The sequence below is a fragment of the Talpa occidentalis genome, unplaced genomic scaffold (assembly GCF_014898055.3).
Source record: "Talpa occidentalis isolate TD23 unplaced genomic scaffold, MPIMG_talOcc4v2.1 talOcc4.5, whole genome shotgun sequence".
NCBI lineage: Eukaryota > Metazoa > Chordata > Mammalia > Eulipotyphla > Talpidae > Talpa > Talpa occidentalis.
In genome coordinates this window covers 39,826,512-39,852,379 of record NW_023604861.1, presented here as the reverse complement: position 1 = coordinate 39,852,379, position 25,868 = coordinate 39,826,512, and the positions used below count along the sequence as shown (strand labels likewise).

At 38.7% G+C, this 25,868-nt stretch overlaps 1 protein-coding gene across 1 annotated transcript in view; it reads left to right on the top strand.

Annotated features, from left to right (window-relative positions):
- Positions 1–7,702: 7,702 nt before the first annotated feature.
- The window catches only part of VWA8 (von Willebrand factor A domain containing 8), a 364,311-nt gene continuing 346,145 nt past the window's right edge, over positions 7,703–25,868 (top strand). The window contains exons 1-2 of the mRNA XM_054701470.1: positions 7,703–7,830; positions 11,021–11,156. Coding sequence (XP_054557445.1) covers positions 7,762–7,830; positions 11,021–11,156 — 205 coding nt within the window. The 5' untranslated portion in view covers positions 7,703–7,761. The remainder of the gene's footprint in view (positions 7,831–11,020; positions 11,157–25,868) is intronic.

Sequence of the window (25,868 nt, the reverse complement as noted above, 5' to 3'; positions counted from 1 at the left end):
ATTACGCTGATCCTGGCCTCCATCCAGTTATAGCTGACCTTTGACAGAAACATGTTTGAACTAAGTTGGTCCACCTGTATGTGGATTTTCGTGGAAAATCCACATGTAAACCTATGTATCCATAAATACAGTTCAGCACTATAAATGTATTTTCTCATCCTTGTAATTTTCTTTACATTTCCTTTATCCATTTTACCTTATTATAATAATATAATATATAATGCATAAAATATACAAAATATGAGTCAATCAATTGTTTATGTTATTGGTAAGGCTTCAGGTCAAAAACAGGATTTTAGTAGTTACCTTTGAGGGCTGTGAAAAGTTATACCTGTTTTCAGCAGCACAGCAGTCAGTACCTCTAACACTTGTGTCTGTTCAAGGGTCAACTATAGGTAGAAACATGAACCTCTTACAAAGCTTTGCTTGACTCTCCCAAAGTTTCACGGGGTCCTTAGAAAATACTTTCAGAAGTTGTGATCAGTCCAGATTGTTGCTGCCTTTGCTTGTTGCCAGGTTGTGCTTTTGACATTGCTCTTGCATTTCAAAGTGTGTATCTTCTCAGAGCTCATAGTGTTATAACAAACTGGCATACTTGGGTGAATGATGCCTCTTTCCATCTGAGTTAAAGGGATCCCACAGTAAGATTATCTGGGTTCAGAGATGTACCATATTTATTAAGGTCCCTGTATGGGTGATAGACATCTCTTTTCCCCTGATAGCACAAGATCTGTTTTGGTTGAGACTCTGTTGCTACCACTCTCTTTTAAATTCCAGTCTCTCTTCCTCAGTGTGCCTAACTATTTCTTTTTTGTTGGGCTTTATGCCACAGGGTCCATATTCTTCTACTAATTGATCACCTCTCATCACGACCCCTACAAAAATGACCCCCACACCCGTTTTCTATGTCTGTATGTATGCCTAAAACTCAGATAGAGGCAAGATTTCCTTTTCCCCCCGAAATCTCTGGATTCCATACAAATCAGAGATACAAGGAGAGGTGGGCAGGAATTGTGAGCACCTTCCAACTCTACCCACCTAGTGAATTCAGGCTTGTTTATTAATGATGGCCAAATAGGTACACAGAAAGCACTCCAGGTATTTCAACAGATGAAAACTAATACAATGATAAAATGCATGTGGGAATGCTTTATGAACCACATGCAATGGAAACCATTCTTCCTAAAGGCCCCAATGAACTCTTAAATTCCAAGTTTATTGGATAGTGTACAACAATAGCATACTTCAGTTTTTTGCACTATTTAAAGCTCTTGGACATTTGCTTCCTCTTGAAATTCTCTCCTTGCTTAGCTACTCTGCTATGTTTTTTGTTCCCCTACTTGCCCAACCATACTTTCTCATTGTCTTTATAAGTTCTTCTGCTTCTACCTTGTCAGTTGACAAGCATTTATAGAATAAATTAAATTAGTATGATAGAGTTATAAATTGACACAAGCAAGCTTTTTCCTTGGTTTTTATTTCAAATATTTCACCAAAATGTTTTTTTTGTATAGCAATATTTAAGCACTTAGTCCCACAGAGTTAATTCTATATTATTATTTGTTTATTCTTAAATTTAATTTTTTAAATTTTATTTTCTGAAGAGTAAGTCAGCCTGATGTGAAGCCATGCACTTAAACCCACTAAGTGAGATAAAATTAAAGATCCAAACCTGATTCCTGGTGCTGAGCTCTGTTTGACACAATAGTGCCTCTTCAAATAATAAGCAAATGAAATTTCCCGAGGAAGTGACAAAATGCCAACAGGCATTGTTCCTTGTCATTTCCTTGTTTCTGTTTGAATTTACTTATTTGTTTGTTTGTTCTATGAGAAAAAAAGTTAAGAAAAAGTCATATACAACATGCATTTTTCTATCTGGCTCATTTCCTTCCCTCCTCCACCCCTAATAAAATTTCAAGAGTTTTGAAATATAGTCTCACTTGAATAGGTTTAACTTACACAGTTTATAATATGACAAAATTATTGATTTGAATTTATTTCACTGAATTATATTATTATATTCATACAGGATCATTTGAATTATATTATAACAAACATTTATCTGGATATATTTAATGTACTTAGTTTATAATATAATTATTTCACTATGAGTATCTAGTCTATTCTGTGCTAGAAACCATTAACTGTGATGTTGATTGACTCTCCATAAGTTGCTTAAGTAAATTATTTTAGTGCTATATGAATTGGTTTTGATATTTATTCTTTTGTTCCATGGCACTTCTTATCTCAGACATTCCATATAACATTTGTGTTTATGTTAACATTGTGGGTTTAGAGTTTACTGTGAAGGGAAATTATACAGAACTTGAGACTCTCTCCTGCTCTTGACAAAGGGAATAAAGTATGGCTACCTACTTTTGTGCCAGAAAGTATCAGCCAGGGAAACAAGAAGACAAGTTAGGTTCAGGATTCCAGTCTTCCAGAATGACAGGTTTCCTGCATTTTCCTAGCAGGCATTTGGGCTATGTGTTGTATAGGGCTGTGACGCTATAGAAGTCACATACCTCCAGAAGAGTCACTGGTAACACCCAACCTTCAGCAAGAAACCTGATGCTAATAGACATGATAAGTCATTAATAAGCAGGACCACACTGAGGAGTGTCCATAGATAACCACTCACAGGAGCTCCTGTCTTCTGGGAGGAAGGAGAGACAAGTAGAATCTTTTGCATTGGTTTCCTCTCCTCAGAAGACCCACATAAAAGCAAATATATAACTCTGTTGACTTTCTGGAAGAAGTGATAACCAGAATTCCCTTCACATGTAAAGTTCTCATGCAGATTAATAAGAAAAAAAAACAATGTTTAATAGAAAAGAAATAGTCTGAAAAAATGAGTGAGAAAGTCACACAAAGGTGAAACCAAAAGCAATCTCTACTATGATAATGTCTAGTGCTGGCAAATAGTGTAGGATATCTGCGTTCTTAAATACTTTTGGTGAGAGTGTAAATTAGTACACCATTTATAGCAATTAATATTTTAAATGAATATACTCTATGATAGCAAATATATTTCTAGTATACTGTTGTTATCTCATAATCAAATGTGTGGTCATAAGTAAAGTCATTGTTGCTTTCTTTGAAAAGTTGCATCTGAAACTACCTAAATATCCCTCATCAGTGGACTGATTAAGTAAATAAGAGCATATATCAATACAGTGACATATTATGTAATTGTATAAAGGTATGAGGTAGGCATCCATGTACTGGTTTGAAAAGATGATCTTGATATTTCACTGAATGAAAAAAATGAATTTTAGAACAGTGGGAATAAAGGGATTACAATTCTGGGCAAAAGGAGGGTATCTATAAATGGAGTGGGATAATCCTTCCAAGTGTTTACTAACATATCCCCCTTCTTCACCATGGCTTCCAGTGCCTTCCACCCATTACAGACAGCAGCCAGGGCAGAGGAGGTCTCCGGGGAGCGGGGAGCCAGGACCACAATTGTGCAGAGAACAAAAGAATCAATTGTCAGCTTTTTAGTTTCAAAACAGACTTTTGAAACTCCTGGCAGAGACAATAGGTTAAACAATAGTTTTCAAAGAATGAATGTTGATACAAGAGTCAGTTTTGCTGCTTTAGGCTAAATAAAATATTCCAGGAGAGAAAAGAGAAGCAGAGAGCAGAGACCTATTGGATGAAATAAAATGATGGGGGTCAGCACACCACCCACCTTGAGCTGAACTACAGAGCATGGGGGTTCCTTGAAGAACAGTTGCTGTGCCCAGCTTCCTGTGTAGGTCCCCAGGAAGTTCTCTTTGCTGCCAAGACACAGACTAGAAGACAGACTGGTATAAGGTGTGCCAGGGAGATGGTCCAGTGCAGCTTCATTGACTGGGGTCCAGAGAACAGCATCAGGTTTCTTAGAAAGAATCAACAATCAATTGAAACCTTGGGGCTGGCAGAGGCCAATATGGAAGGTAGATGGGCAGCTCCAGAGCTCCAATTGCAGAGGGTACCACTGCCATTGCCTGTGTGTTCAGCGCTGATCAGTGGCTGGCCACTGCCTCCACAACACTTCTGTGCTAGCTACTGGAATCTAGAAAAACAATCAACAGACATTTCTCATTTGAATAAGAAAATCTTGAAATACCTGCACTTCCTTTGATCTGACAAACATTACATTTTCTGCTACTTGACAGAACTAGTGTCACAAGAGAGCAAGATGTTATTTTTAAAAAGTTCCATTTTTGCACTCCTGGATGTGATGTCCTGAAAATAATCTTGCCTGCTATGTACACATATCTGCTTGTTTATAAATAGCAAAATTCAGGAGAGGTATTTCAGACATTTAGCAGGGGACCCCTCTGGAAAGTGAAGTGAAAGGACACCAGGGACTTTCACTTCTGCACTATTTGGATTTTTGAGCATCTGTTAATTTTATAAAAATTCTTAAAGACACTGTCATTAAAGTGCTCCAAGTATATGAGATTAAGCAGACAGATAAGGCAATACCTGCAGTAGAGAGTGACACATTCTGTATTTAAATATTAAAAAAGAAACCCACAAACGATATAGTATAAATGTTCCTTAGAGGTGACCATACAAGAGTTCAAGTGAACCTTTGAGGACTCCCTAGTTAGTAGGTGCAACATCCATGAGAGTGTTACAGATATAATTCAAAGAAAGGTAAAGGTGCAATTTCCCCCACCCCTACTTACATGCAGAATTCAAGTTCCAGAGTGCCATGAATCAGACTTCCTGAATGCAGAATTCAAGTTCCAGAGTGCCATGAATCAGACTTCCTGAATGGGGCTGGGGGCAACTGGAGCAAGGTGGATATATAAATAGATGCGGCGAGACATGTAGAGACATAAGTGAAGAGACACATGAGATGAAATATGTAGAGAGACATGTAGAGACACTTAGAAGGGATACTTGGAAGAAATTTGTGGGAGAGAGACAAGTGGAGAGGCTGTTCCTCGTCCTTAGCAGAGACAATGGCAGCTGTTCTCTTGACCTCGTGTTGGATTGTATGATATATTTTGAATTTTGAGTCTCTCCTTCAAGTCTCTGGGACCTGCCTAATCCCTTTCTTGTGGTTCCTTGCCAGAAGTCACCGTAGGCTACTGGCTAGCTTTCAAACCTCAGCAGCCCTGCTTGAGGCTGAGCTTTCAGACCTCAGCAGTCCTGCTTGAGGCTGAGTCTGTTTGGCTGGACAATTGCCCATGAGGGGGATGGGTAATTTTCATAGTTTGCTGTTATTTGAAATCCTTTCTTCTTGCTGTCTATGCACACAAAATTCCATTAAAAAATCTTTCCCACTAAGAATATATTTCTTTTGCCTTTGTGCATGCAAATGGCTGAATTCCTTTTAGAGCATGCACCTCTTAATATTCAGGGCCCCTGGGTACCTCTCAATCATAAGCTAACAAGAGCACACTCTTTCAGGATTATTTCAGCTATCCCCTAAGGGTCTGGGAAGCAAGGGTGAGCTAAGTAATTGAATTGCATCAATTCACTTTTTCCTTTATATATTAACCCACACAAAAGGCCACAAATGTAACTTGTTTAAAAAAGATAACTTTTTTACAAATGTTTTTAGGCTCACTGCAAAATTGAAGAGCAGGTAAGAGATGTCTAATATCCTCCTTGCCCTCCACACATGCATAGCATCCACCACTATCAACCCCCAGCACCCAAGTGGTACACTTGTTACAATTGGCCATCCTGCACTGATGCACCACTGCTACTCAAAATCCATAGTCTACTGTTCATTCTCAGTGTTGGACACTTTATGGGTTTGGTAAAATATATAATGACATTTGTCCATCATTATTGCATCATGCACAGTATTTTCACTAAAGTAGCTTAAAAATATAATTGGAAATAGCTTTGTAAATGAGTGCCAAAATATTGATCAGTATTATTGAAATGCTTCTCACCAGGTGTGCTATCCAGGGTGATACCTTTGAGATAATCTAGAACCTCCTCTTGCATTTACTTTGTTTAAAATCATGCGTCTTCCCAGACAGCTGTGAGTAATGGCAGGAAAAACTATTTTCACTACTATTACTACTGTGATATTATTTGCAGCTCTGGCAAAGGGTTAAAAAAAATGAAAAACATCTTTTGAGCAAAACTCAGACAGATATCAGGGGAAATGACTTTGAAACCAAAAGAACAATAAGAGCAAAAGCCACAATCGAGGCATCTGGGGCATTTGAGGACAGCACAGACCTCTGAGATCAGGAGCTCACAAGAACAGGGAGTAGGGTCTTAGAGGCCATTAAAAGGACCCAGATTTTACCCTGGGTGAGAAGGGAAACCAAGGGGAGGAGGGGAGTGTGCAGATACTGTCAGGGCAAGGGCAGAGAGGAAGCCTTGCTAGAGGATACTGCCACACACACATTCTGTGCAAGGCAAAGGTTTGTCTTCTTTCCCATCTGGTGCTCCTAAATTGCCCTCAGGGTGCCTTATTTTCCTCTTTAACTCAGACTTCATTGTTCATTGTAATTTAATCTCACCAAATAAAAACAGTCAGGGAGGTGGTAAGTGGGTGATTAGCCCACAGTGAATTTTACTCCTCCAATGTACATAAAATAGCCTCTTTTGGGTAGCAATTACTGGAAGCTGTAGTCAGAAAGACCAGCAAGATGCCGGTTACAGGTAGCAAGGAGTGAGAGGCTCAGGAGGGGCACAGGCAGCCTCCAATGATGTCTCGGAGACAGAGGAGTCTCAGTTTAGCAACTGAGTTTGTGAAATTGCATTCAGAGGCACTGTCTAGAAATTCAGGGACTTTAGGTCATTCTTAACCAACTCACAGTCATTTTATTTTGAAAGCACTTGGCTTCTGTGGCAATAGGAGATCATCCTGTGTAGCGCGCGATGGATGTTTCAGCAGTGGAATTGCTGCAGGAAACCACAGTCACTGAATGGAATAGATAGTGAGGAGTGGCACCTTCCCTCACACTGAAAAGCTTCAAGCCAAGGCTGAATGGCCATTTGGAAGGGATATGGCATGTAGAATTTGCGTGTATTGGGCTACCATAACAGAACACCACAGATGGAATAGTTAAACCATAGAATTTATTTTTTCACAGCTGTGGAGTCTAGAAGTCCATGGTCAGGTTTGGTTTCCTGTGAGAACCTTCTCCGTGACTTCAAGATTGCTACCTTTTTGCTGTCCTCTCTCAATGTCCTCCTCTGGTCTCTTCTCTGTGTGTGAGCATCCCCAGTATCTCTCTCTGTGTCCAAATTTCCTCTTCATATAAGAACACCACACAGATTGAATTAGGGTCTACCCTAACAGCCTCATTTTAAGGTAAGACTCCATAAGGCCCTATCTCCAGCCTTCTGAGGTACTGTAGGGGGAGAGCTTCAACATCTGGATTTGGGAGGGGTTCACAGTTCAATCCACAGCAATTATTCTATCTGTTTTTTTAAGAACAACAAATATACAACACCAAAAATGGATTTCTACTCCCAGGAATAAGTAGAGGAAAAACAGAGATGACAGTTGAATACTCTAATACATATTGAAAAGCAAAACAAATTTTTGCCATAGTAGTAAGTTAAAGAATAACATTCCCCCAAAGAGTTAAGTCACTGTCAAATCATTTCCAGCCAGTTGTAAGTACTGGCTTAATTGTCATAAACTTCAGCAAGATCTAGTGGGGGAGTTAACAGCAGTTATTATCTTAAAAAGAACACATTTCTTTGAAATGCTATTATGTTTCAGAAGCACATGAAAGGTTTCCAAGGAGAGTCCCTTTTGTGTAATGATGCAAATTGAGCTGAATGGCAAGCATCATTTCTGAGGTGACATCTGTGGATCAAGTCAGAAAAATCCAAAGGCTGCACATCATGGTAAGGTAATACATTTTCTTGAACTGAAGGAATTGAGTTAGCTTCTGAAGATGGAACACACAAAGCTTTGTAAAACAGAAATAATAAGAGGGGAAATAGCAGGTTTTAGAATCTTGCAGGTTTCCTGCTGTTTATAGCTCATGGATCCAAATATAGCTGTATTTTAAGTTTTTTAAACATTCATTTTGTGTGAAAATCCTCTATAGACAGTCTTTGCTTTAGTAAAGTGGGCTAGGAAAGCAATATCTGTAACCTCGCAGATCTCTGTAAAAGAAATGATTTACACCAAGGATTCCTGGCTATCTAGATTTTCTAAATATAAACAAGACAACTGCTGAGGAAAGAATAACAATGAAAAACATCAAAATGGAAGAAAAGAAATAAATCAAAAGATAGATATAGGTATGTACTCTAATTCTTTCTTCTCCTAAATTACTATTTTATTTCCCGGCACTAATCTCTTTCAGAGACCAAGAACTTCTAGTCCACTTATTTATGCTCTATTAAGAGCATTTCTCTGGAGACTGGTATTCGGGTAGTAGGAGACAACTGAACATTTGCAAGTGCCCTGGCAGTGGGGATTTTTTTTTTTAACGTGACTCCATTAGACATCTGCCTTTATTACATTTGTAAAGCACCCTGAGTCTAATAAAGCTCTGGATGCATCCAGGCCATGCATCAAATATCTCTGAAGTGTTTAGGTGCCACTGTGATGTGCACTTCATAAATAATTATGTGCCAGGGTATCACATTATTCTCTGGTGAAGCTTTCTCTCTTTAGAGTTGTTTTGCAGAGATCAACTGTGAAATTCCAGTAAAGGATTCAACCATTTTTTTAATAACCCTGAACCCGTAGACTTGGGCTCTCATCTCCCACACTCCATCTTCCTTACACACATCCTGAGGAAATTGAAAACTGTGCAAAGGCAGCCCCTCTGCTGATTCCATCTTTATCATTTGCTCTCAGGTACCCTGTCCTTATCATATCCCCCAAAGAAACACCACGCTGTTTTTGTTTACTGCAAGTCTCAGATAATGTGTCACAGTTCCAGCAAAGGACTTGGTCTCTCTTTTTTTTTTTTTTAAGATTTATTTTTATTTTTTATTTATTTATACATGTACTGGGTACAGTCAGAAGCGCGGGAGGGTGAGAGAATTCACCAGAGCCAGAGCGGGGAGTAGAGCAGGCAGAAGGGCCGAAGTACACTGCTGAGGGGAGCAGCGGGCGGCAGGAGAGGTCTGCACGCCATGTGGGACCCTCCTCCGGTGGCCGGGGAGCAGCCAGGGATCGAACCGGTGCTGCAGAGGCTTCTGGCAGCTTCGCAACCCAGCGCTCAACCGCTGCGCCACCGGGGAGGCCCAAGGACTTGGTTTCTTAATTACCTTTCCATGAAGATAAAACCCACTGTGTCTGTGACTCGCTTTTTAGATAAATTTCCAATAATATCCTATATTTGCAATGCACCATTCAAATTTTGTACCTCCTCAAAGTGAAAGTATAAGTTGGAATAGCCAGTGCTAACCAAAAGGGCTCTCCTCTCCCCTCCTTTTCCTTCCTTTTATCTGTCCTTCCCTTCTTCTAGCTTCCCCTCATCTCCCTCTCCTCTCTCTTTGCTCTTGCCACCCCACCTGTCCTTCCTGCTTTTGTATATTTCTCATAATATCTATTCTAATCCAGGCCCATGTCAGAGCACTGGCCATTAAAGATGCACAGAAAAGGCAGCAATGATAATTCGACATAACAAACTCTACCACGTCAGTATAGATCAGATACCATTGGAGCATGGCTTAGTTTGGGTACTCCCACTTGCCTCATTCAGAGCCTAAATAAAATATGTGGATACAGGTAGTTTATTTGGATGATCATGCCAGGAAACATGCAAGGGATTATACAGTGAGAAGGGGAAGGAAAAAAGCTGGTAAAGAACATCAGTGAGCAACAGTGACCTCAGGGTCACGGTGCTACTAGAGACCCTCTGAGGAACTATGTAGAGAGGCCCTTGGGTCACCCTGCTAGAGCATCTGTTGACTCCTGTCCCCACTTGAGGTTGCCTCGGGTCTCATCTTCTGCCACTTTTCCACGTTGCTTCTGCAATCGGACTCAGCATGTGACCATCGACTGAGAGAAAGCCCCGTGGCAGAAAATCACAAAGGCATTTCAGAGAGGACTTGATGGAGGAAGTGGGTAAGGCACAGAGAATTGTCCCCTGGGCATGCCAAGAGGACACAGTCCAGTGCACCACACTGGTGTTCGCTCCGGAGGAGTATCAAGGGGCTTCTAATTTGATCTAGGAAGAGGAAAGAAAGTCTAAGCTAAATCACAGGGAAGAATAGGAGTGAGCAAGGGAACAAGGGTATTTACATACATTAGGGAGGTTGAGCAAAAGAAGAGATGGCGCCATTGCACAGGGACTGGGGTAATATGAGAGAAAAGAGAAAGACATAACTCCAAGGGATGTTTAGCAGAAGGGCTGCTAAGATTTGTTAAGGAAAAACAGTGTTGCAGCAAGAGGAAAAAAGACAAAGATGTTTCTCTTTAGGGTGACAGAGTAGGGGGATATGGGCAGGAATAGAAGACCCATTTGTGGGGTGAGGAACCTGGTAAGTTCTCCTTTACACATGAAATGTGAAGCGGCCATGGAACACACAGGTGGACACATCCCATTGGTAGTTAGATGTTATTAAAAATATGAATCCAATAGATACCAGTCTTTATGATATTTATAAAAGCACTCTTGAGTCTATATAAGCTCTGGGTGTATCTGGCCATACATTAAATCTCAGGGGAGAGGTGGGGCTGGAAATACAGATTTATAGAAACTTACTGTCAGGGGTTACTCAAGGTCACCCGAGGATGCAAGTGTAGGGGAGATCACGAAGAATGCAGTATGACAAGAGTTGAAGTCAGAGGCTTGACGTTGAAATGACAGGCAGAGAAAGGAGCACGTCCTGGCGGATATTGAGAACACCTGGTTGGAAGTGTACAATGAGAACAATGAGACGGAAACCAGCTGAGCTGCATATATTCAGTACCTTTTCCAAACTCACAAATCAGATCAGTCACATCTTGGGGAGTAAATGGGGAGTCGAGCTGCAGCAAAGACAGGGAGTAACTTAATAGAGGTGCCTCCAGGAAAACAAGAGGAAAGGGGTGAGTGTCCTCCCTTAAACATTGGCCGTTTCTTTCCAGGTGAGCCAGAGAATCAGACAAAACTATACAGTCAGTCAGAAGAACAGTGGGAAAGAGGAAGCAGCAACACAGATGAGAGATGCAGAGAATGTCCTGATAACGTTTGAGCTTCTGGTTCCAGTGGTTCCTCCTACATGTGAGTTTTCCCATCGGACTGTATTCAAAATCATATTTTCAATGTGTTTTTCCCCCAGCACTCGTCATAGAATTGAACCTTCAGAACCCAAGCACTGTGTATCAGAGATTGTTTTAGCCACGGCTCCCTATGAAATAGAGCTTAAAATAAACGCTTTAGTTTAAGTACTTTACTGAAGTGTGAGTCAGGGCACTGGAGTAAAGGAGAGCAAAGCAGGGAGGAGGAGAGCCAGCACCAAGATATATTCCTGGCTGCTCACTCCCTTATGGATGAATAGCCTTGTGAAATTAAGGGCTGCCCAGCCTGGGGGAGAAAGCAGGTTCCAGTCTGTCATCAAAATTGACTCCACTTAAAGTGTAGATCAAATTTCACAAAATGGAAAGAAATTTCTTTTTTGACTTATCTTGAAAACTAAAACCAAGAAATTATGGGAAACATTTTTTCATCATTTAGGTTGACAGCAATTGTGTATAGTTCATAGAACTAAAAAATAAAATATTTACTGTTAAAAAAAAAAAAAAAAAAACTGCCCCTGCTATGGGCAGTTTGTTGCTTGCTATGGGTTCCAAGATAACCCTGCCTCAACCTCAGCAAAGAAGGCTGGGGATGCTGTGTCCCCTGGCTGGGCGTTACGTTGTGTTTGCAGGTACACAAACACAGAGTAGTTACCATAGTAGAAGCTGCAATAAGAGACATGTCACACCAAGGGAATCCAAAGTAGTGCTGAGAAGCATCAGATACAGTCTTTGTGATGTAACTGACTCGATTGACTGCTGTATTGAAGTAACATACTTGTCACTTTTAAAAATATACTCCACAGCTCTATTTGGAAATTTAATCTCAAAAACCCAACACATTCCTGGCGCAGTTTTAAATAGACTGCTCTTTTCACAAAGGTTAAAATAAAACCATCTGTAGATTATTACTGTAAATTATCTTGTCTTGAATAATATATCAGGCTCTCTCTCCATTTTCCCCACCCCCACTGCCCCTACTAGCCAAGCAAAATTAAGTCTTCCTTGTCATTGAACATTTACTAAATAAGAGCATATCTAAAAACAAACTAAATAAACATATTTAAAGCTTTATTTTTTTTATCACTCCTTCCCTCAAGTGTGGTCACCATAGATCTCCCATCACTGAAGCACCCAGAGTCTATCACCACATTCTCTTGTCTAATTGTTCTGGCTGGGGCCTCCAGTGCTAGGTAGCATAGTAGTGACGAGAGTGGACATCCTTGTTTTGTACTGTATCTTAGTGGAAAGGCTTTCAGTTTTTTTAATTGAGAAAGATGCTAGCTCTGGGCTTATCCTATATGGCTTTTATTATGTTGAGATATGTTTCTTTTATCCCAAGTTTTTCAAAGGGTTTCATAATAAATTGATGTTGAACTTTATCAAATGCTTTCTCTGTGTCTGTTGATATGATCATAGGGTTTTTATCTTTCTTTTTGTTGATGTGATGAATTACATTGACTTTCAGATGTTGAACCATCCTTTTGTCCCTGGAATGAACCTTACTTGGTTATGGTGTATAATACTTTTGATGCATGGTTGGAGTTAGTTTGCTAAGATTTTATTGAGGATTTTAATGTCCATGTTCATTGGCAAGATTGGTCTGTAGTTTTCTTTTTTGTGTGTGTTGTCTTTATTTGGTTTCAATATTAATGTGATGTTGGCCTCATAAAATGTATTTGGAAGCATTCCTTCTTTCTCAATTTTTTAAAAAGATTTATTTATTTATTTATTTATTTATTTATTTATTTACAAGAACTGGGGTACAGGCCAGATGCATGGGTGGGTAAGAGGATTCACCAGAGACAGAGCAGGAAACAGAACAGGCAGACTAATGAAGTACACTGCTGAGGGGAGCAGCGGGCGAGACAGGAGAGGTCTGCTGTGCCATGTGGGACCCTCGCCTGCTGGCCGGGATCGAACCGGCGCTGTAGAGGCTGCAGACAACTTCACAGAGCTGCGCTCAACCACCTGCGCCACCAGGGGAGGCCCTTTTTCTCAATTTTTTGTTTGCTCAAGATGGATATTAATTCGTCTTTGAATGTTTGGTAGAACTCACTTATAAAACTATCTGGTTCTGGGGTTTTGTTTTTTGGAAGAGTGTTGATTGCTGTTTCAATTTCCTTACTTGTAATTGGCTTGTTTAGTTTTTCTGTTTCTTTCTTATTCAGTCTTGTGTGATTGTATAATTCTACGAATTTGTCCACCTCATCTAGACTGCTGAACTTTTTGCATATAAATGTTCATAGCAACCTCTTACTAACCTCCGGATTTTTGCTGTGTCTGTTATAATTTCTCCTATTTCATTAATGATCCTATTTATTTGTGTTTTCTCCCTCTTTTTCTTTGTGAGCCTGCTACATGGCAGGGAGAGGGACACCCAAGAACCCCCAAACCTGCCTGCTCTAAATAGGTTCTGCCATTCACTGCATTAACACAAAATATAGAAGACCTTTCATGGAAAAGAACTTTAATACAATTAGTAAACAATACAGAAAAGACAAGGAATATAGTTTTTAAATCAAGAACCCAAAGTTACCCGTCCCCTCATGGGTAAAAGTCCCCCCAAATGGGATTGGCCCAGAGCAAGGCCCCAAAGCCTGCCACAAGTCTAAAGCACCTTTCAGCAGGGACCCATAGAGAAGGGTCAGAAACAACCAGACAAGTTTGGGAGGAAAAGAGAAATATCAAAATCAAGATAAAAGCTGCCACTGTTAACCTCCCCATGGGTCTCTCACCCACATCTGTGTCACCCAGTCCACAGCCAAAAGGCAAGTGCAGTGTTTTCCCATGTCTCTGCTCCATGTGTCTCCTCCAGGTCTCCTTCTGGCTCTCCATCCTGCTTCCTTCCTTCCTCAGTCTCCTCTGCAGCTGCTTCTCTCCCTGCTCAGCTCCACCCTCCTTTGGGTGGGTCAGGGAACCTGGAACCTCCCCCTTTCCTGGGGACCACCCTATTCCAAGCCTAGCTAGGGGTTTGTTTGTCTGTTTTGTTTTATTTTTCCAAAGAACCAGCTTTTGGTTTCATTATCTTTTTTACTGTCTTTCTGACTTCTATCTGAGGAGGCGTGAATCTATTGCCTTAAATCATATCATTGGTTATAAACCAATGATACCTCAATAAAAGTAAACATAATAAAACAAAAACAAACAATAAAGAAATATGTCAGGCAATTAAATTGTGTAAAAAATTGCAATGAATTACAAATAATTTTGAATGCAATCTTCTCAATATCATTATTTTAATCAAATAACTACTTCTAGCCAAAAAAAAATTAAAGCTCATCATATTTCTATTTTATGTTGGGTTTATTTAATTACCAGGAAACTTGACTTTATTTTTATTTAGGTGTAACAAGTTTATCTTCTGGAAATTTTCTGTTGTGTTTAGCTATTAAGTTTTGATTTTTAGAAAGCTTTAAGTAAAATGTGTTCCAGATATTTCACTAGTTTCTAATGTGATTTTCATTTTGCAAGGTAAAGACAGGATGGATAAAATGAAACCATGTTCAATATAATGAAATAATATTTTCATTTTAGGTTCATAGAGTACATATTTTCAATATGCACATAGAATAAATGCACAAAGGAAAAAAATAAAAGTAAACACAAACCAAAGGATTGATAGGCAATCCCTCCTCCAACACAATTTTCAAATTGCATAAAGTACATAATAATAATAATAATAATAATAATAATCAGTAGATTGCCATGGTAAGACCATCTCTTCCTAGCTGGGGACCAAAAGAAAGCATATTAAGGGGATATCGTGGTTGGAGTGAGAAGGACTTAGAATTTATCCAGACAGATACTCCAACAGCCTCAGCACAAGAGTAATTTTGCACTCTTGGTTAAATAATTTTTCCTTTTGCTCTATTTGATGTTAGTTGTTTCCTAAAGTTGCTTACCTTTGGGTAAGCTTACCTTCCCCTGTGACTCTGCAACAATTTTTAAATAATCGCTAATCAAACATCAAATCTCTGTTTGAAATGCTTTGAATGTCTTTTCCTCAAGAGTGGACACTAATATACACCGTTTGTGTGTGTGTGCATGTGTGTGTGTGTATCTGTGTGTGGTCCAGATATAGCCTATTTTCCCTTTCGCAGTGGTGATATCAAACTGTTTATCTTGACCTATGTGCCAATGTTTTCCAGTTAATAATAATATATTTTGGAAATCTTTCCACATCAACTCATATGAGTTAAATACCTCATTGGTTTTAAGAGCTGCAAAATAGTCCATCATTTATATAAACAGGTTCTCACTGGTGAGCATTTACTTTCTATGTTTCTCCCTATTACCAACTGCTGCAATTAGTAGCCTTGCTTGTATATATACTTGCAAACTTGCACAAGTAGATTTGGAGAACAACATGCGATTTCTGTCTTGCTCCACTTTTTAAAACTGTATTCAAGAGCCAGTCCCTGCCTTGTGGCCTACTTCTAGTAACTGGGTTGCAGATTTGATTTTTCACGTGGGAGTCTTGTCTTTCTTTCACCAGCACTCATCCCCTCAAGACCAAACTCAGGTTTACTCTTGTCACTTCCCACCAAGACTAAAATTCTGTACCTGAACCTCTTTCTAGGCATCCTGTTTTCTTTGACCTCTTAAGAGATTTCTCTGATGCTTGGATCTTGAAACGTTTTCTGTACCCAAATTTAGATTTCCATACTTGTCTGTCTATTGTTACCTGTAAAATGCTGAAACCCTTTGACACTATTTGCATGAACTACAATTTTTTTTTTTTTTGCTTTACTTTCTAGATACTTTCTAGATACAAACAATTGTTTGTATCTACAAATGAGCTTCTTAAAAACATAGACAGAATTACAGATTATTTCTCTTGGTAGTGGCAGGGCCTCTGGGTACTATAATGTACTTGTGCATCTGAGGATTATCAAAGATTAGAGGCTATAGTCTTTGTGAATGCAAAGGATGTAATGCAATTAGAAAAGGAATTTAGGATTAGTGTTGAAAGAGGATGTAGTCACGGGTACAGAAATCGTTTTGAAATCCAAGGCGGGGGAGCAGATAAATGAAATTGATGATGTTCCTGATTTTTTATCATCAAAGGAAAGGAGAGAAGGGAGAATGAAGGCCTATGATTTGGTAAAGTTATCAGGAAAGATATATGACCTCTTGGCACTGGGGAGAGGATTGAGAAGCACCTACTTCAATATGCTGAGGCTGTTCCTACTGTTCCCCATGTCTGAAGCTATGTAGTATAGTCTACAGACTACAGGAGGCAGGAAGAAGAGTCAAACTCTCAGAGCTCAAGTTATAAAAACCACAGAACCCTTAGGTGTCCATCTGGAGCAGAATAGGAGGAATTGACAAGCATCTCACTGAAATTGCAGAGGAACGACATCCTTAAAAGTTTTTACTAAGCAAAGGGTAGTAAATACAAAGATTGGACTGCCAATTATTGCCAGTGTGATGTGTCAAATAATATTGTTACTATCTTTAGGTGGTAAAAATGACTTAGGTATAAAAATATCTGATCCCTTCTTTGATTCCCCTAAATTCCTCCTATAAATGAACCTATCCTATATTTTCCTTTTCCTTCTGACTTATTTCACTGAGCATAATCCCTTCCAGCTCCATCCATGTTGCTGCAAATGTCATGAGTTTATCTTTTTTGACTGCTGAATATTATTCCATTGAATCATGGAGTCCTTTATATCTAAATGACTTATTCCTTTATATCTAAAATGACTTAGATATAAAAATATCTACAAGCACTTTTATACATTTATTCCCAACTTCATTCCTCATCATCTTATTTTTCAACAACATCATAAAGCTGGTACTTGAAAATTCTCTTGCCAGGGACATCTTTAGAGCTCTCTCTAATTCCTCCTGCAGCAGGGACTAATACACAGTAAGTCCATTAAGGGAAGGCAGTGGTGCTTTCTGGTGACTGGAATGCCTGAGATATGCCTTGAACAGGAAGAAGAGTAGAGTATTTCATTTGATCAGATAAGAGGGGGAAGCCAAAGCAAGGAAATGTCATAAACAAATGTAAGAAGGAGAGCCAGGAGAGAGAGCTATATTTAGAACTGCAAGTAGATAAGTATTGTTGGAACATAAAATAGAAGAGGCAGTGTTTTCATTATCTATTGTTGCATAATAAAATGCCCTAAACTTAGTGACTGAAAACAGCACCCAACTATTAACTCACAGTTTTTGTTATCAGAAGTTGTGCACTGTTCAACTGGATCCTCTACTCAGAGTCTCCTGAAGCTAAAATCAAAGAGTTGACTGAGTTGCCTCAGCCTCAGGACAGAAGACCCCATTTTCTATCTGATCCTCTACCCAGGACCACTCTCAGCTCCCAGAGGCACTCCCAGGTCTTTGCATGTGACTCCATCCATTTAGACAATGGAGGATTTCCTGGCAATGAGTCCCTTTTACTTTGAATCTCTCTGACTTCTCCTTCTGCAACCAGATGGAAACACTGCTTTTAAAGGACTCCATGATTCAATGGAATAATATTCAGCAATCAAAAAAGATAAACTCATGACATTTGCAGCAACATGGATGGAGCTGGAAGGGATTATGCTCAGCGAAATTAGTCAGAAGGAAAAGGAAAATATAGGATAGGTTCATTTATAGGAGGAATTTAGGGGAATCAAAGAAGGGATCAGGAAAAAACAAAAACAAAACTATCAGGCAAAAGATAAACTGGAGACATTCAGCAAGGGAGGGGGAGGGACGAGCACAAGAGATTATAGTGATGGTCCACAGGTGACTTGGTGGTGGGAATTCTATGGGGATTACACCTGAGAGGAACAACAATGTAAAAAATACACACACACACACACACACATATATATATATATATTATATATATAGAGAGAGAGAGAGAGAGAGAGAGAGAGAGAGAGAGGACTCTGATTAGCTTCGGCTAAACCAGATAATCTTCCTATCTCACGACACTGATTAGTAACCTTACTTCCATCTTGGCACTCTGCATGCCACAGGAAGAATATTAGGAAATGATGCTGAACAGGCAGCAGTTCTGGAAGCCTCTTTCCAAATGAATATTGACTACCTAATGGACAGCTAAAGGAACTACATAAAATAAAAGGCTGTTACTTCAGGAAAATGGAGGTGTTTTGCCTCAAGCAGTGGAGACAAAGTCAAATTTTGAAATGCATCAAAGAGGATGGATTGGCTTTATCTATATAGCAACTCACAGTGGGTGGAAATCATAGGTAGAATTACTACAGTGCAATTCAGAAGAGAATTCTCTGTTCTTGGCATTCTTTGTGTTTTTAAAAATGCCTCTTCAAAAATATTTATTCTGGCACCTCATCCAGATCTGTGAGTCCAGAATTTTCAAGAATAGGGCATAAAGAAAATCTTTAACCCAGAGTCAAAATTGCTTCTTTTCCTGATACTTCTCCTAACACTGTTTTGTACTTTTAGGTTTCTCCTAAAGGGGAATACAAATCACACCCCAGGCAAATTTTCTAAGCTCTCTTTGAAGTAAATTGATATGAAATATTATATGGATATAAAAAGATGAAATGACCACATCTACTTTTTTGGTCCAATAGCAAAAATAGGAGATTAGAGATAATTACTTCATGATGGGTGAACATTATGACATAATGTTAAATGAGACAAGCCAGCTACAAAAGGACAAGTACTGTATGATTCCTTGTATATTAGGTACCTAAAGTAGTCAGTTTCATCACAAAAGAAAGAATGGTGATGGCCAAGGGCTGGAAGCCTGGGGGGAGCATGGGGTATATGGGCACTTCGCCATTTTGAAAGACAAAAAGAGAACTGGAGATGATTGGTGGCAATGATTACACAGCATACTGAATGTATTTTATGGCACTGAACAGTACACTCAACATGGTAAAGATGGCAAATTTTATGGTATGTAGATTTTACATACCATAAAAAATTCTAAGAGGGATTGGATCAACTTAAAGAAATGGAGAGTTCCCTACCAAATGTCTTTCCCTGAGGATTCCTCATGGAACTAAAGCACTTTTATGTAAAAAAAAAATATTTTCCCAACTCAATTTAATGATTTTATGAATCCAGGACTTCAGTCACAAGCTGACCATGTGTTAGAACACAGTGTAACTCTTTGAGAATAGTATACTTAATACATTTTAAAATTTCATTGTAGGGCCTCCTCTGGTGGCGCAGCGGTTGAGCACTGGGCTGCGAAGCTGCCTGCAGCCTCTGCAGCGCCGGTTCAATCCCTGGCCACCAGCGAGGGTCCCACATGGCGCAACAGACTTCTCCTGCCGCGCCCACTGCTCCCCTCAGCAGTGTATTTCTTCGTCAGTCTGTCTGTTCTGTTCCCCACTCTGGCTCTGGTGATTCTCTCACCCTCCCGCTCTTCTGACTGTACCCAGTGCGTGTATAAATAAATAAATAAATCTTTAAAAAAAAAAAAGAAAGAAAGAAAGAAAGCAGCAAAGGGCCTCCCTGGTGGCGCAAGGGGTTAAGCACCACACTATGAAGCAATCTGCAGCTGGCCAGGGAGAAACGCACATGGCGAGGCCTCTCCTCTCTCGCCCGCTGCTCCCCTCAGCAGTGTATTTCAGTCAATCTGCCTGTTCTGTTCCCCACTCTGTCCCTGGTGAATCCTCTCACACCCCTGCACCTCTGGCCTGCACCCCAGCTCTTGTATCCATAAATAAATAAATCTGAAAAAAATAAAATAAAATAATAAAATAAAATTTCATTGTATTGGTCTGATGCAGATTCTTAAATGGCCACTAGACTAGACTGTGACATAGGAAAAAAAACAGAAATACCAGAACTTGTTTTCAACCAGCAAGTCTTCACACAGTGATACTACCTTATCTATGATAGGACCTCTTTGTCCTCTAAAGTAAATGTACAAATAAATACCAGAAGGCCAACTTCCATGTACTTCCATATTCATGTCTGAGTTCGCCTTGTTCTAAATATAGACCTGGCAAGAGCTGAATGTCAAACATGATCAAGACCGGTCTAGAAACAAATGCTTTTTACCTACGATGCTGTTATTTTCCACTTCTAGAAAAGCTATTTTGTAGTCTGTTTCTAAACTATAGATTATCTATTGTTTAAATCTTTTCTTCCTTAAATATTCATATATAATAGTAGATTTTAATATTTCTACCTCTGAAGCAAATTTTAAATTTATGTTAGCATTTTGAGGTTCATATCAAAACTGTTTGAGGTTTTATTTTATCAGAAGTCATCAAATATGAAATTGTACATACTGAAATTCCTCTGATCCTCCCCATGAGCATCTTTACAATAGTCAAAAAGTTTTTCAGGAAAGACTCTCATCTCATTGGGTCACATGTATTTATAATACTATGAAGTAACAAAATAGCACCATTACTTTATTGCAACTGATGAGCAGATCTGATAATGAGAATAAGTAAAAGTTTGTGCTCTTTCCTGGAGATTCTAGATGTAAAATATCTATTAAAAGTCATTAAAAGTTTGCATAAAATCATATTTTTGATGACACTGGGCACAAGTTTCTTTGTTTCTAAGGCAGGGATTTAGAGCCATACATTTTTTGATTTATTGTTTAGGCTCATACCTAACTCTGTTGAAGAGACAACTGACTCTCTACTTTCATGTCAGGAAGACTGTCTTCTAGTAATTCAATATGATATGATGGGCATCCCCCTTTACCTGAAATATTGTTTTCCATGGTTTCAGTACAACCCCTTCAGCTGTGGCCTGAAAATATTGTATACAATATGGTACTGAAAGAGAGACCACGTTCATGTGACTTTTATTATTATTGTTATGATTGTTTCATTTTATTATTGTTAATCTCTTACTCTGCCCAATTTATAAGTTAAATTTTATTGTAAATATGTATATATAGGATAAAACATTGTATATATGGACTTGTTACTATCTTAGGTTTCTTGTATCCCCTGGGGGTCCTGGAACATATCCCCTGTGCACTACATTAATTATTACGCAAAATGCTAACAGCATTGCCAGAAGCAGCCCCTTCTTGTCTCCAGTTTGTCAGCACCCACAGGTCCACATTGTGGGTTTTGAGGCCCAGCCTCCACTGCTTCCCCAACATCATCATGAGCCATATTTGGCTGTTATTTCGACTGGTTGTTTCATCACCATGACTCTGCATGCGAATGTGTGTACATGATATAAAATTAGTCCAAGCTTGAGGCAGTTGAGAATGTTCTGTTCACTGACCACAAATTTAATGAAGCAGATAATCTGAACTTCAATTGTTTGACTCCTCAAAATTGTTTACCTTTATGGAAAATTGTCAGCAGTTATAATTCAAGAGTTTTTTCTTATTTTTTTTTCCCTTGGCTACATGCCTGAACGACTAATTTCTTTGCAGTTCACACTGGTGGCCACATAACATAGTCTAGTTATTTCCTGCCTGATTGTGGCATACTTTTTTTTCCTTCTCTTCTGTATCTTCTATATGCAACTAAGTTTAACCGTTTTGTTTTTTGTTTTATTTTAAATTTTTCTTTCCTTAAATAGGAGGAGTTATCATCCTTCTTTTCAAGAAATGAAATTGTTCCTTATGTCAAAAGTTTTACCATAAATTACACTAAAATACTTTTTTCTTAATTTATCTATGAATCAGAAATTACATTTTGGTCTTCTTGTTAAAGGGTAAGGATTAGTAGTAATAAATTTCAAAGGGGAGAGGTGCTATTTGGAAGCATGTTCAACGGCTAGCACAGCATTGTATATTTTATATCATTTACATTTCACACTTGACAACTCAAACTTACAAGCTTCATTGGGTAGCAAAGCTAAGGTTTAACATTAGAATTAGAGTGGTTAGCACTTCCCAAGGTGTGTTTCACAGAATCGTGGCTCCATCACTTGTTCCCAGCTATTATGCCTCATAGCGTTCTTTGATCCAAAAAATTGGGAAACAGTGTGTTAAACAAGATTTTTTTAATCTTATAACTTTTAACAATAGAGTTAAAACTTACAATTCAACTATCACTTTTAATATGCCAGTGTGCATTTCATAGCTCTATGAGTCAAAACTAATAAGTAACATTTCCAATATGTTATTTCAGAACATCTATCCAGCTCACCTTGGAAAATATCGGGACGGCCGGGGAATTCTTGACCTAGAGAGAATCCTCTGGCATGGCATACAGTTGGTAAGGTAGTGCCCAAAAGTTTATCTTTTGTGATTGCTGAGTAATATTGCATTGTGTATACATACCACAGCTTCTTGATCCACTCATCTGTTTTGGGACACAAAGGTTGCTTCCATAGTGTGGCTATTGTAAATAGTGCTACTATAAACATGGGAGTGCAGGTTTCCTTTTGAATTAGTGTTTTTTTGGAAGATGCCTAGTAGTGGGATTGCTGGCAGATCTATTTAAAGTCTTTTGAGGAATCTCCACACTTCTTTACAGAGAGACCAGGGCATTCTACATTCCCACCAACAGGGCAAAAATGTTCCTTTTTCCTACATACCCTTGGCAACATTTGTTGCTTCTGGTCTTTTTCATGGGGGCCATTCTCACTAAAATATCTACCCCCTCCCCACACACACACCAGCAAATGCAGAAAGCTCTGGTGGAGAGTGTATAAGTGGGGGTCTCCATCAGAAAGAGATCTCTTTCTTACTCGGTAAACAAGGCTATTAAGGGATGGGAGATGCAGAAATCTTAGTGAGTAGGAGACACCCGAGAACAGAAGCTGCTCAGCTAGTGGTGGCAGGACTAAACGAAGGAATGGGTCCCTGACACCCTCCTTGAACCAGTGAGCTGGACTTAGACAGCGGTGTCTGAACATTTTTTTATGGGACACGAGTTAAATCCTGTTTCTTTAAGCTACCACTTAGTCAGTCTTCATGATATCTACAGTTGGAATGCCTCCTTAACTAACCAATATTCTTTTTGTCTAAAACAAGGGGTAATTTATAAATAATACATCTGTATAGTGGGTAGAAATCAGATGTGTCTGAGCATATTGACATAACTGTAGAATGAGCCTTCCAGAAGCACAGTAGCCTGAGTGTTACAAGTCCCTAAGGGGAAAGTAGATGCTAGATTTTGTAAGGACTTGACTCAGTAAGAAAATTTTGGTTGTTGGAGGAGAGGGTATCAAGGAAACAGCATTGATATGCAAATATCAACCTCAAATATCAAATACTGTTATTTGTTTCTTGACCCAAAATTCATTGGACTTATGTTGGATGTTTAGGAGAAGGGGATTTGTAAAAGAGAAACTAAAAGAAATTGAAATGGTCACATTTCAAGGATGTGGTTGGAGAGAAGTCAGCATCCTATGGGAAATTAAACTAGATAATCTTTAGGTTTGCCTCCTGTCTAAATTCAATGATTTTATTAATCTGTGTGAAATTTGAGGGGCCTCTCCAGTGGTGCAACGGGTTGAGCTCAGCACTGTGAAGCTGTCCACAGCCTCTTCAGCTCGGGTTTGATTCCTGGCCAGCCAGGGGATTCCCACATGGTGCGGCAGACCCCTCCTATCTTGCCCGCTGCTCCCCTCAGCAGTGCTTTCGGTCCATCTTCCTGTTCTGCTCCCCTTCTGTCTCTGGTGAATCCTCTCACCCTCCCGTGCCTTTGGCCTGTACCCCAGCTATTGTAAAAATAAAAAAAAAGTTAAACTGTGTGAAATTTGAATAGTCTATTTATAGGTAGTCATCCTCCCCAAAAACCATCAGCATTTTCACAAATAATGTGTGAAATTAAAAATTTTAGAATTTTTTCAGTACCCCATTAAAAATAATGTTAAATAATTAACTAAAGAATGATTTCATGGTATGATAGTTCCTGTCATGTGTTAATAAATTACTTAGACAAAAATAAGCATGAATCTTGTCCATTTAACTTTATCTTTTCCCTCTCAATGGTAGAAGTCAGATCAAAATAACTTCATAAGGCAATGTTGCTCCATTTTCCTTCTGTGGTTTGACAGATAGAAGGAAATTGCTAAATTGCTCACAAAACATAACAGTTAGAGAATAAAATTTCTAGAGAACGTTGGTTAAGTATTTCCTGCATGTGGCACATGGAATAAAAGACACAGAGCTTAGTATAAAGAGCTTGAAGCACAATAAGTTTCAGTAAAATCATTATGCATTTTTCTTCAAAAAGACACAAAGCCCAGAAATAAAGTCCAGGAGAAATATGAGCATGAAAAAGAAATATAAGGATAATTATTTTTATTGCTATTTTCAGGAATTATCCAATCACTAGCTCAAAGCAGCTAAGAACATGTATCAGATGAAGTAATAATGAGTAATCCTATGTTACTTCTTTGGGAAGAGTTGATTTGTCAACACAAAATCAAAAATTGTTAATTTTTTAAACTTATTTTAATTTTTGTATAAGATAGATGGAGGGACAGGAAAAAGAAATATTCAGAGGAACTTAAGGAAGCAAAAAAGATACAATTTTTAAAAACCTAAAAACAAAGCATGAATTACTGCAGTATAGAATATTTCTACCCCATATCCTTATAGAAAGTACAGGCACCATAAATGTTAAATGCAACAATAAAAATGGGATCGTAGAACCAAGAAGTTACCAAGGAAAGTTAGCATAGTTGTGCAAAAGCAATGAAAAATAAAAGAGAAAAACAGAAGAAGCTACAACCAATTCACTAGATAGGAAAAAAGATTAGTTATGTTTAAGAAAATATTTATTGTAGGAAATATTAATTCTGAAGGGAGAGGTCTAATAGTAGAAGGAATTATTTCATGGCTCAAAAGAAGCATGACTGGATTTAGAAAGTTTAGAATTCATAGGAAAAATTGTCTTCATCTTAAATTTCTTTTTTTAATTTTTCTTTTTTTATAAATTTTATTTTTATATTCCCCATACAATTGCAACCCCCTTATTTTGACCCCAATCCCTCCCCTCCTGGCCCCCCACCCCCCATAGAGTGTCTCTGGTTCATAGTTGTTTGTTGATTTTGATTTTCACTTTCTTATATTTATTCATTTTCCTGGTCCCTTATTTAAGTTTTCTAGATTCCTGCTATGAGTGAGACCTTAAATTTCTTTTAAATACAATATTAGAAATTATTGCTCATTCAAGTTCTCCAACAAAAGTCGTATCAGAAAGGGGGTGAGAATAAGAAATAAAAATTAGGAGAAAATATGTCCTTGTTTACTAATACAAACTCTCATATCCCTCGTAAGATTTACTTCGGTCTCATTTAAATAAACAAATGATCTGCCTGGGAATACTAAAGGAATATAATGGTGAAAGAGGACTACATACGGTACTGCTCTTGGGAAGACTGCTCCCATACCTAAAGCATTCAATTATTTCAGACTGCTAAGATGCCCCTCTACATAAGACTCAATTACTTAACAGGAAATGGTGACCTAGTAGTTATACTGTGTTGAAAAGATAGGAACTGGAAACAGTGGTGGAATACCAAAAATAAAACTTGGATAACATCTAGAATATAATTTCATTTTTTTCATCTGCAAAAAGATAAGAAATCTATCATTTTGGGGGTTCTTTCAGTACAAATCCAGTGGACTGCACCACACTGAGGGCATAAGTTGTCTCTGGACTTACTACTAGGAACAAGACCTCCAGATTGACCAGAACTGTTTCTCAGGGGCCTCAAGATACTGCCATGGTGAGGGTGGGATCTGTTGCCTCTAGAATTTCATTCCAAATTCTTTGACCAGCTCCCATCCTGGTGCTGCAAGGGTAAGGTGCTC